We start from the raw sequence: 13,400 nt of genomic DNA, 5'->3' as shown, positions 1-13,400 counted from the left end.
GTGGTCATAAGGATGCTCAGCAATCTTGGGAGATGAATAGCTGAACACAGAGGGAATTTTAACAAAGAGATAGAGAATATAAGAAAGTAGTACCAGACAGAAGTCATAGATCTTAAAAATACAGTAACTGAACTGAAATATACACTATGGGGGTTCAACAACAGACTAGATAAAGCACAAGAAAGGATAGTAACCCGGAAGACAGGGCAGTGCAACTCACCCAAACAGAGCAGAAAAAAGAAAAAGTAATCTGAAAAAAATGAAGATTGTTTAAGAAACCTATAGGACAACATTAGGTGGAACAACATTTGCATATTACAGGTCCCAGAAAGAGAAAAGAGTGAAAGGAACAGAAAACTTATTTGAAAATATAATGGTTGAAAACTACCCTAACACATAATAAAACATATATCCATGTCCAGGAAACCTAGAGTTCAAAATAAGATGAACCTAAAGAGATCCACACTAAGATATATCACATTAAAATGTCAAAATTCAAAGATAAAGAGAAAATCTTAAAACCAAGAGGAAAACTTGTTACAAATAAGGGAACCTCCACAAGATGATCAGCAGATTTTTCAGCAGGAACTTTGCAGGCCAGAAGAGAGTGACATGATATATTCAAAGTGCTTCAAGCAAAAAACTTCCAACCACGACTACTCACCCAGCAAGATTTTCAGAATTGAAGAGAGATAAAGAGTTTTCCAGATAAGCAAAAACTAAAGGGGTTCACCACCACTAAACCAGCCTTACCAGAAATGTTAAAGAGATGTCTTTAAGATGAAAAGAAAGGGCACTGACTAGTACCAAGAAACCATATGAAAGTAAAAATTTCCCTGGTAAAGGTAAATATATATTAAAGGTAGTGAACTAATCACTTCTAAGGCTAGCATGAAGATTAAAAGACAAAAGTAGTAAAAAATATAACTAAAACTACAACAATTAGTTAGGGTATATACACAAAATGATGTAAAATGTGACATCAAAAGCATAAAATGTGGGACTGGGAAGTAAAAATGTAGAGTTTCAGAATGTGTTCATACTTGTTACCAACTTAAAATAGACTGGTATATATACATAGGCTTATATTTGTAAGTCTCATGGTGACCACAAAGCAAAAACCTATGGCATATACAAAAAAGATAATGAAAATGGAATCTTTTTTTTTTTTTTTAAAGATTCTATTTATTTATTTGAGAGAGAGAATGAGAGAGCGAGAGAGAGCACATGAGAGGGGGGAGGGTCAGAGGGAGAAGCAGACTCCCTGCTAAGCAGGGAGCCCGATGCGGGACTCGATCTGGAGACTCCAGGATCATGACCTGAGCCGAAGGCAGTCGCTTAACCAACTGAGCCACCCAGGCGCCCATGAAAATGGAATCTAAACATAACACTAAAGAAAGCCATCAAACCACAAGGGAAGAAAGCAAGAGAAAGAGAAAGAACAGAAGGGAACTACAAAAAAGCCAGAAAACAATGAACAACAACAACAACAAAAAAAATGGCAGTATACACTTACCTATAATTACTTTAAACATAAATGGACTAAATTCTCCGATCAAAAGACATGGTGTGGCTGAATGGATTTAATTCTATATGGTCCCTACAAGAGACTCAGTTTAGATGTAAGGACACACAGAGACTGAAAGTAAAGGGATGGGAAAAGATGTTCCATGCAAATAGAAGCCAAAAAACAGTTGGGGAAGTTATGCTTATATCAGAAAAAATAGACTTTAAAACAAAAGACTATAATAAAAGACAAAGATGGGCATTACATAATGATACAGGGGTCAATCCAGCGAGAAGATGAAACATTTGTAAATATATTTTTTTAATTTTTTAAACATTTGTAAATATTTATATACCCAATAGAGATAGGAGCACCTAAACATATAAACAAATATTAACAGACCTAAAGGGAGAAGTTGAGAGCAATACAATTATAGTAGGGGGACTTAGTACCCCATATTCATCAATGGATGGCTCATCCAGACAGAATATCAATATCAATATGGAAACACTGGCCTTAAATGACACATTAGACCATTTACTAGATATATACAGAAGATTCCATCCATAAGCATCAGAATATACATTCCTCTCAAGTGCACACAGAACATTCTCCAGGATAGATTGTATGTTAGGCCACAAAAAAAAGTCTCAATAAATTTAAGAAGATTGAAATTACATCTAACATCTTTTTAGACCATAATTGTATGAAACCAGAAATCAATCATAAACAGAAAACTGGAAAAATCACAAATATGTGGAGATTTAAAAACATGCTACTGAACAACCAGTAGGTCAATGAAAAAATAAAAAAATACCTTGAGACAAATGAAAGTGGAAAAGTCACACACCAAAATTTATGGGACGCAGGAAAAGCAGGTCTAAGAGGGAAGTTCTTAGTGATACAGGACTACCTCAAGAAATAAAAAAATCTCAAATAAATAATTTTATACCTAAAGGAACTAGAAAAATGTAATAAATGAATCCCAAAGTTAAAAGAAGGAAGAAAATAATAAACATGAGTGGAAATAAATAAAATAGAGACTAAAGAGACAATAGAAAAGATTCCCATGAAACTAAGAGCTTGTTCTTTGAAAAGATAAACAAAATTGATAAACTTTTAGCTCCACTCACTAATAAAAAAAGAGAGGACTCAAATAAAATCAGAAATGAAAGAAAGTAAGTTACAGTTGATACCAAAAAGATACAAAGGACCTACTATGAGACTAATATGAAGAATTATATCCCAATACATTGGACAAACTAGGAAAAACATGGACAAATCCCCAGAAACATATAATCTTTAAGACTGAATCATGAGGAGTAGAAAATCAGAATAGACCAATTATTAGCAAGAAGATTGCTAGTCCCAACAAACAAAAGTCCAAGACGAGATGGCTTCACTGATGAATTCTACTAAACATTCAAAGAAGATCTAATACCTATCCTTCTCTAAATATTTCAAAAATTTGCAGAGGATGGAACACTTCCAAACTCATTTTATGAGGCCAACACTACCCTGATACTGAAACCAGATATAAGGACATCACACACACACAAAAAAAAAAGAAAGAAAGAAAAAGAAAGAAAGAAAATTACAGACCAATATCCCTAATGAACATAGATGCAAAACCCCTCAACAAAATATTAGCAGACCAAATTCAAATAATACATTAAAAAGATCATATACCACCATTAAGTGAGATTTATTCAAGGGATGCAAGGATGATTCAAGATCCACAAATCAGTAAGTGTGATACCACATTAACCAAATGAAGGATAAAAATCATATAATCACCTCAACAGATGCAGGAAAAGCATTTGGTAAATTCAACATCCATTTATGATAAAAATTTTCCACAAAGCAGGTATAGAGGGAATGTACCTCCACTTGGTAAAGGCCATATATGACAAGCCTACAGCTAATATCACACTCAATGGTGAAAAGAAGAAAGCTTACCCTCTAAGATCAAGGACAAGACAAGGATGCCCACACTTGCTACTGATATGTAACATGGTATTGGGAGTCCTAGCCTAAGGAATTAGGAAGAAAATGATATAAAAGGTGTTCAGATTGGAAAGGAAGAAGTAAAACTGTCACTGTTTGCAGGCAACATGATTTTATATATAGAAAACCCCTAAGATTCTACCAAAAAATGTTGTAACTAATAAACAAATTTATTAAAGTTGCAGGATACAAAAATCAATATACAAAAATCTGTTGTTTTTTTTAATACACTGATAACAAACTACCAGAAAGAGAAATTAATAAAAACAATCCTGTTTACAATTGCATCAAAAATAATAGAATACCTAGGAATAAATTTAACCAAGGACGAAAAAGACCTGTATACTGAAAACTGACACTGATGAAAGAAATTAAAGAAGACACAAATAAATGGAAAGATATTCTGTGTTCATGAATTGGAAGAATAAATATTGTCAAAATGTCCATACTACCCGAAGCAATCTATAGATTCAGTGAAATCCCTATCAAAACTCCAATGGCATTTTTCACAGAACTAGAACAAATAATTCTAAAATCTGTATGGAACCACAAAGACCCTGAAAACCAAAGCAATCTTGAGAAAGAAGGACAAAACTGGAGGTGTTATTTTTCCTGATTTTGAACTGTACTACAAAGGTATAGTAATCAAAACAGTATGGTATTGGCATAAAAACAGATACATAGATCCATGGAGCAGAATAGACAGCCCAGAAATAAACCATGAATACCTGGTCAATTAATTCATCACAAAGGAGCCAAGAATATACAATGGGAAAAGGACAGTTTGTTTAAAAAAATGTTGTTGGGAAAACTGGATAGCCACGTGCCCAAGAATGAAACTGGACCACTAATCTAAACATAGGCAGTAAGCTCCTTAACATTGGTCTTAGCAATGTTTTAGGTTCTTTTTTTTCTCTGTTTGTTTGGGTTTGTTGGTTGGTTGGTTGGTTGGTTGGTTTTGGATCTGGCTCCAAAGGCAAGGACAACAGAAGCAAAAATAAACAAGGACAATGAAAGCAAAAATAAGCAAATAAACACATCAAACTAAAAAGCTTCTGCATAGTGAAGGAAATCATTAACAAAATAAAAAGACAACCTACTGAATGGGAGAAGATATTTGCAAATCACATATGTAATAAGGGGTTAAAATCCAAAATATATAAAGAATGCATACAACTTAAAAATAAAAACACAACTAACCTGATTTAAAAATGGGCAGAGGATATGAATAGACCTTTTTCCAAAAAAGACATCCAGATGGCCAATAGGTACATGAAAAAATGCTCAACATCACTCATCATCAGGGAAATGCAATCAAAACCATAATGAGATGCCACCTCACACCTGTCGGAATAACTATTATCAAAAAGACAAGAGGTAATAAATATTGGCAAGAATGTGGAGAAACAGGAACCCTCGGGCACTGTTGGTGGAAATATAAATTGGTACAGCCATTATGGAAAACAGTAATAGGTCCCTCAAAAATCTATATATAGAACTATCATATGATCCAGCAATTCCACCTCTGGGTATCTATCCAAAGAAAATGAGGGGATGTAATGTACAGCATGGTGACTACAGTCAATATTATATTGCGTATTATGTAATTTTATATGGTTACAAGGGGGAAGTAGACTCACTGTGATGATCATTTCACAGTGTATACATAAATCATTATTTTGTACATTTGAAATTAATATATTTCAACTGTATCTCAATAAAACAGGGCTTAAATAGCTAAAAAAAATGAAATTAAATGAATACATATGATTCCTCAAGGGTTTACATTGTATTATAAGGATAATATTTCTGGGGTGCCTGTGTGGCTCAGTTGGTTAAGCATCCGACTCTTGATATCAGCTCAGGACTTGATCTCAGGGTCGTGAGCTCGAGCCCTGTACTGGACTCCATGCTGGGTGTGGAGCCTACTTAAATTAAAAAAAAAAAAAAAAAAAAGATAATATTTCTTTGAACGATATGATTAGGTTCTGAGAATATTAAACCAAACTGTAGTAAAAACTATCACAGTTCCTTTATCTTTACTCCATCAACAAATTAGGCTCACATAATGGTTCTAAATATTTTGACCTTGAAAAATGATATATATTTGTTTATCCTTTCTTGGCTTTTTCCCCCCACAAATAATGATCAGGGGCTTTGATATCTACATTGGGATGAAATGTTACCTCACACTGAGTTGAGAGTTACAACAACAATAGAAACATCATTTCTAGGAGTGAAAGACGCAGTGGGAGGCACTCACAGACATTGTTGATATTACAACTAACGATGAAATTTCAGATAAAACGTAGCAGCAGCGGATAGCTTTTTTCATTAATTATTCTTATGTTTACACATAAATTCCAAAGGCTAAATGGTTCATGGAGTGTTTATCCCTCAGCTTTGGCATTATAATTTGGGGCCATGTTTTCTTAGTTATTCATTACATTTCTGTCTGCCTCACCAGCCAGTAAATATCTGGAGCACATAGATCATGCCCTATTATCTGTGACTGCTGTTCTCTTCCACAAATGCTCTGTGTATGGTAGCCAACAAATGTTTGTCAAATTGTTAAAGTTTATTCAGATTATCTTTTATCCCTAATCGTAAATGCTTCCCTATGAAAATGTTGAGTTAGAGGGACTCCCTGCTGTTTTATATGGATAATGAATACCTTGTGGAATGCAAGAATTGTTTTGTCATTGGTTGCCTATTGCTTGTATTTAAGTTAGTAAGACACAGTTACTTTAGGAAATAAGCTACTTCCTTGTTCGAAACGAGAACAGAAGGTAGTAGATGAACTGACACATTGATTTTGGCTTCAGCAGTTAGCTCTGCTACCCACATAAAAATCTAACCCTAGAAGTTTTGAACACTTTTTTACTTCCATGATACCAAACAAAATATTTTGTTGTACGTATTTCTTTGTAATATAGATGGGTTCAGTTGTGTGTGTATTGTTAATATATCCCATGCGCCCTGGCCAAAGGAGCAAAATTCTACTGTCCAGAAAGTAGACTGAATTGAAAATTAAGCCATCTGACACTTGTCTTGAAAGATGCCTATGATACATAAACTTCCTACCCAGTAAATAGTATAGTTATTTTGTCTAGATGACATCTAACTTTATTATTTTATGAACAAGTTGCTTCTACTTTTATAGAGTCTTTGTCTTCCCACTGCCTGACCCCTACCCTCCTTCTTTTAATTCTTATTTGAATGGTGAGGGGGGAAAGTGCTGATAGTGCCATTCAGATTCTGTATCTTTAGATAGAAACAGACTTGAGGTGTAAGTCTCCTGGAGCTGGAACAATAGGGTTGGTGTTAGGATTCTTGGGTTCTATTCATTAATTTAGTAATTGATCATTCAAAAATATTTATCAAGTACCTACTACATGCAGAAATCAGTGCTTAGTGCTGGAATACAATGACATGGCACAGGAACTCTAAGTGGGCCTTTGTAGAGAAAATGACAATCAAATAATACAAATATATAGTCACAAATTTTAATTAAGTGCCCCAGGTGAAAAGTACAGGACGCTCTGAGAGTATACGAGAACCAGGCCCAGAATTAGGAGTCAGAAAATGAAGCCCTGAATTCAGAAGTGACCCCTAAATATGAGTAAGGGCAAAGGGGAGCATTTCAGGCATATGAAACAACATCCCAGAGGTGCCAATATGGGGTAGATTCTGGGAAACTAGGGGAGCCCCATGTGATTCAACCACAGAAGAGGAGAGGCCAGTGAGGTAGGCAGGGGCCCCATCACTGAGGAAGTTTTAGACTCTGCAAACAATTAAGGACTTTTCCCCAAAAAGCTGAAGTCTAAAATACTCATCAATTCACCCAACAAATATTTATTAGGAATTATTTTAGTCTCTAAGTCTTCATCAATGAACTGAATGCCCTGTCCTCTTATAGCTTGCATTCTAGTTAGAGGAGATGGAAAAATAAAAAGGTAAACAAAGAAATAGATAATATGTCAGGTAGTGATAAGTGCTGTGAAGACAGATGAAGAAGTGTGAAGGAGAGTTTCATGGGTAGGAAGGTGATATTTCCCATAAAGGGTCAGAGTAGGTCTGTTAAATGAATAAAAACAAAACCAGTGATTTTTCTAGTGACTCTTGATTATAAGTCCTAGCACGAATGACCTCAGTCTGAATTGGTCCACTTCCCCACAGGTATTTCTTCGTGGTTGAAGAAGACAATACTCCATTATCAGTCACAGTAACTCCCTGTGATGCACCTTTAGAGTGGAAGCTGAGTCTCCAAGAGCTGCCAGAGGAGGCAAGCGGGGAAGGCTCCGGTAAGCAGCATGCTAAGTCTGGCCCCAGACTGCTCAATGGATAGCTAAAAGACCTATGACATAGACTGCCTTTGGTCTGTAAGAAAAACGAGCGTGGATGCATAGGTGAAGACGCTGGAGACTTCACAATGGGGATGAGAGAAATGGGGGATGACACCGAATGACAGTGATCTTGGTAAAATAAACAGTTAAGGGAGACAGACACGGAGCCTGAAGGAGTGAGGAAAATGGAAAGGTTTGGACTAGCCTCTCCAGCTGTGGTTTGCAATCCCACCCAAACACTGGAATTAACACTGGGGGCTTTATAAACTACCGATGCCTGGATCCCACCCTTAGAGGTTCTTATTCAGTTGTCCTGGAGTGTGATCTGGACACTGGGACTCTTAAAATCTCCCCCTAGGTGATTCCGGTATGCAGCCAAGATCTCTGGGGAGTAAAGGGTGGCACCAGAAAGAGGAGTAAAAAGGCATTGAGCACTGTTGAAATGCCAGGATGACAAGAAAGTCAGTAAGAGGGCTATGTTAGGCATTTAAAGAAGATGCAGATGGTGCAAAGCAAATACCAAGATACAGGGAAATGAGAAGAGTCCATATGAGGCCCTGGGGTGACCTGCTCCCTTTAAGGGGTGAAGGCATCCTAGCTTAAAGGTGAAGGCTTGGTGACTGGTGCCACGCAAAGGATGCTAGCAAGATGCGCTACTTGTAGGGATAAGATGACAGAGAGTTGTAACTAGGAAAAGATGGGAAGTATGTCATCAGGGGAGACAGAGAATAAATAACTGCATGAGATTGTTCATCTCATGGTTTGGGAATATGAAATTCTACATCCCTCACTCAACTTGCAGCAATAAGCTGAACAAGGTACATTCCCACACTGGCTACTCAATCTTTCACTAAGTCCTGTAAACGTATCTGGCATCTATATGATATCTGATATTAACAATAAAAAGACAGAAAAAAATAGTTTGGTTTCAATACTTTCCTTCTATTATTCCTAGGCATGTGTTCTCTACACTGAAAATTAGTTACTCTTACTGGTGCTTTATATTCTATATTTTAACGAGAGACTGTCCTGTCCTAGTAACAAGAGTAAAAGTAGTGAAATGACTGGTCATCAAAATGCAATCAGATTGAATCATTTTGATAAGCAGACTGACGGTAGGGATTAATCTCTAAAAGGTTTACAGTCTTTGACCTGAAACTTCCAATAATTGGAGTCTATCCTGAAGCCTAAATTTAAATATATATATATATATATATATATATATATAGGCATTATCTTAAATTGTCAAAAATTGACCAACAGTATTATTTATATATTTATGAAAATATTGTTTTAAAAAAAATTTTTATTATATAATAATAATATTAAGTGAGAAAGACAGGATTCAAGACGGAGGTTTGTCTGGGAACATATATGTATGAGAATAAATGTTGCTAAGTTATAGAGAAAGATGAAAAAGAATAGCAGTTGCATAAAAATATGTAAAGGACTGAATGGAAATGAATCAAAATATTAATGGATGATTTTTTATCTTGTTCTCTTTCTCTATTTCCCAGTTATCTACTGGGAACATTATAATTTTTTAAATTTTTATTTATTTATTTATTTATTTATTTATTTATTTATTTATTTTAGAGAGAGAGCACAAGTGGGGAGAGGGGCAGAGGGAGAGGAAGAGAGAATCCCAAGCAGACTCTGCGCTGAGCATGGAGCCTGACTTGGGGCTCAGTCCCACAACCCAGAGATCATGACCTGAGCGGAACTTAAGAGTTGGATGCTTAACTGACCAAGCCACCCAGGCGCCCCACATTATTATTTTTATAACAGAGAATAAAGAAGATAGTTTCGAAAATAGAATTTAAGGTCGGCAAGCCACAGTACATACCCTGACATGTAGCTTGTGTTTTTCTCGTGTCTTCTAGGTGACCCAGAGCCTCTGGAGCAGCAGAGGCAGCAGATCATTAATGAGGAAGGCACAGAATTATTCTCCTACAAAGGCAACGATGTGGAGTATTTTATATCTTCTAGTTCTCCATCTGGTTTATATCAGTTGGAGCTTCTTTCAACAGAGAAAGACACGCATTTCAAAGTCTATGCCACCACAACTCCAGAGTCTGATCAGCCCTACCCCGAATTACCTTATGACCCAAGGGTAGATGTTACCTCCCTGGGACGCACCACGGTCACTCTGGCCTGGAAACCGAGCCCCACGGCCTCCTTGCTGAAACAACCCATTCAGTACTGTGTGGTCATCAACAAAGAGCACAATTTCAAAAGCCTCTGTGCAGTAGAAGCCAAACTGAACGCAGATGATGCTTTCATGATGGCTCCAAAACCCGGTCTGGACTTCAGCCCCTTTGACTTTGCCCATTTTGGGTTTCCTTCAGAGAATTCGGGTAAAGAACGCAGCTTCCTAGCAAAGCCTTCTCCAAAACTGGGGCGGCACGTCTACTCGAGGCCCAAGGTCGACATTCAGAAAATCTGCATCGGAAACAAGAACATCTTCACCGTCTCAGATCTGAAACCCGACACCCAGTACTACTTCGATGTCTTCGTGGCCAACAGCAACAGCAACATGAGTACGGCGTACGTGGGCACCTTTGCCAGGACCAAGGAGGAAGCGAAACAGAAGACGGTCGAGCTAAAGGACGGGAAAGTTACGGATGTGTTCGTCAAACGGAAGGGAGCGAAGTTTTTACGGTTTGCGCCAGTCTCTTCTCACCAAAAAGTCACTTTCTTTATTCACTCCTGCCTGGATGCTGTTCAAATCCAAGTGAGGAGGGACGGGAAACTTCTTCTGTCTCAGAATGTGGAAGGCGTTCGGCAGTTTCAGCTTCGAGGAAAGCCCAAAGCGAAGTATCTCATCCGCCTGAAAGGACACAAGAAAGGAGCATCGATGCTGAAAATACTGGCTACCACAAGGCCCAGCAAGCAGCCCTTTCCCTCTCTTCCTGAAGACACAAGAATCAAAGGCTTCGACAAGCTCCGCACCTGCTCTTCGGCCACTGTGGCGTGGCTGGGCACTCAGGACAGGAACAAGTTCTGCATCTACAAAAAGGAAGTGGACGACAGCTACAATGACGACCAGAAGAGAAGAGAGCAAAACCAATGCCTAGGACCAGATACAAGGAAGAAATCGGAAAAAGTCCTCTGTAAATATTTCCACAGTCAGAACCTACAGAAAGCAGTGACCACGGAAACAATTAAAGGGCTTCTGCCGGGAAAGTCTTACCTGCTGGATGTGTATGTCATAGGACATGGAGGGCACTCGGTGAAGTACCAGAGCAAAGTTGTGAAAACCAGGAAGTTCTGTTAGTTACCTCGTCTGGAGAGATGCTATTCCATAGACCTGCAGGAGAGACATGGAATCACTTTAAGGATAGACTGACTAATCCCACGGCTGAGAGAAGTGGTGACCGGTCGTCAGACCGTGGAGGGAAGGATATCAACTTGTGTACGTTGGGGTTTATATGAGTAACTGCGGAGAAGACTCGGTGTCTAGTGAGCCTCAGTGGTACCCAGTGTGCGTCTGCTGCCCGCTGCTGTCACAGTGACAGGGCATCTGGAAGGAACCGCCATCCCTTGTTTTGACCACTGCATGAACTGCTTCTAAATTATTTTATTACATGAAAGTTTAAAATATGCCATTCATTGCACACATCCACAAATGCAAATCATTCCTCTCTATAGATGCTAGGATATATATAAATTATTTTATAAAGTCTTGTTTTAAATGTCAGTGTTTCTATGATTGTAAACTATTAAATCCTTTTCCTGTTAAAGTACAGATCTAATCTAAGTATATAATTAAGTGGACAGCCCTCTAGCCAGTTATATTGCTATTGTAAATTCTTATCTGTTGAGTAAAATGTTTAAATACTGTATGTATCTCATGTACAAAGTTGACATACATTATATCCATGTACATAAAATTAAAGATATTAGATTATATACTGTTCATTTTCCCAAGCAGCTACCACGGTGTATTCAATTTCTATTCTGTTCATAAAACCGCGCCCTTATAGAATTTGGCACCGGAATCGACCCTTTTTGTAATAGTTAAAAGAGCGTGCTGCATCTCTCTAAAGTTACTGTGGCATTAGAGATAGTTACTACAGTTTGCTTTTGGACGCTGAATTGGAGCCAGGTGTCGTGAGAATTGAAGGAGTTCCAACAGACTTGTTTTAAAAGGATAGGCTAAGCCAAACACGGTAGCTCAATAAGGATTCAACAAGTCGTTCTTAACAGCCAAAAATATATTACATTTATTTTAAAAATAAGCATCTATTCTAAGTACAAAATTGGGATATCCCAAGTATTTTCCATCTGCTTGAATATTAGCAAGATAACGATTTCAATGTCTAACTGAAGCAATCTAGCAATCACCAGTTAGGACTTTATTTGGTAATGAGGAGATGACAGAAGCTACCATTTTGATAACATTAACAGTCCGATACTTTGATTTTTCACAAATTTTTACAAAGTAATTTAGGCGTAAGATGAAATTTAGGCAAATAATAACAGAAACCATTTAGCAAAGACTGCACAAAGAACACCTTTAGATAATTTCATTCTCCACAGTTCTATACATGAGCTGTCATGAGAACGTTAGATCAGGATTCAGAAGAGTGTAGAATTTGCAATCACCTAAGCTATATAACTTTAGGAAAATCTGTTAATTCCCGCTGTTCCCCTTGCCCATTTATAAATTGGGTAGTGACAGATTTGGATAAGATGACATCAGAAGATACTTGGTATTATAAGACATTGTCTTTCATAGAATTCTATGATTCTGAAATTATAAAGTGCTCCTGTAACTACAAGTGGGGACAGATGCAATCTCTTGACCTCTACATTGTCCCCTACATGCTGGCACCACCCTTCATGTGGCGGGCATGCGTCAGTGGCATTCCTACGGAGCGTAGCATCACTATGGCTGAGGCAGTATATGTGGTGGTCGTTTTGAAAGGTCCTCTGATCATCTGAGGATAAAATATCTCCCCTAAAAATCCATCATCCAATTTCTCTGGGTTATGATATCAAAAGAAAATTGATCGCATGTATATAAAACAGTAATGACACCTGAAAGAATGTTTAAAGAGAAAAAAAGGACACGTGCCCAGTGGCCATGTAGCCAATCAACCTGGAAGGAGAACTTTAAAATTGACAACATCCCAGAGATGTTACATCCTAAGCTATAAACGTGGTGCATTTGGAAGGAGAATTTACTTTCTCCTATTACTCACAAATATGTTATTATAGAGCAGTGTGCTAAATGGAATGACAGTGGATCAAAGAGTTATTGCAGCTTCTGAATGCGATGGACTTACTCTCAGATATTGCTTAATGCCTGCGAACCCCTGGGAACCCAGCCAAATCAATTTAACCAAGCTTTTACCTTCAGCCAGCTGTGATGGTGGTTTCTACATAGTCTGGATAAATTTGAGAATTCTTTCATGGCCCCAGTGAAATTTGCCTTTTAGAACTTAAAGGAAAATTAAATACACATTGTGAAACTTCTCTCTCTCATAAAGAAAGGGAAAAAACCTATTAAAAATAAAGATCTCATTTACTAATGT

At 37.4% G+C, this 13,400-nt stretch overlaps 1 protein-coding gene across 1 annotated transcript in view; it reads left to right on the top strand.

Annotated features, from left to right (window-relative positions):
• The window catches only part of NDNF (neuron derived neurotrophic factor), a 41,771-nt gene extending 28,859 nt beyond the window's left edge, over positions 1–12,912 (top strand). The window contains exons 3-4 of the mRNA XM_036099218.2: positions 7,694–7,818; positions 9,744–12,912. Coding sequence (XP_035955111.1) covers positions 7,694–7,818; positions 9,744–11,137 — 1,519 coding nt within the window. The 3' untranslated portion in view covers positions 11,138–12,912. The remainder of the gene's footprint in view (positions 1–7,693; positions 7,819–9,743) is intronic.
• Positions 12,913–13,400: the final 488 nt, after the last annotated feature.

The sequence above is a fragment of the Halichoerus grypus genome, chromosome 3, assembly GCF_964656455.1.
Source record: "Halichoerus grypus chromosome 3, mHalGry1.hap1.1, whole genome shotgun sequence".
Lineage (NCBI taxonomy): Eukaryota > Metazoa > Chordata > Mammalia > Carnivora > Phocidae > Halichoerus > Halichoerus grypus.
This window is presented reverse-complemented; position numbering and strand designations above follow the sequence as displayed.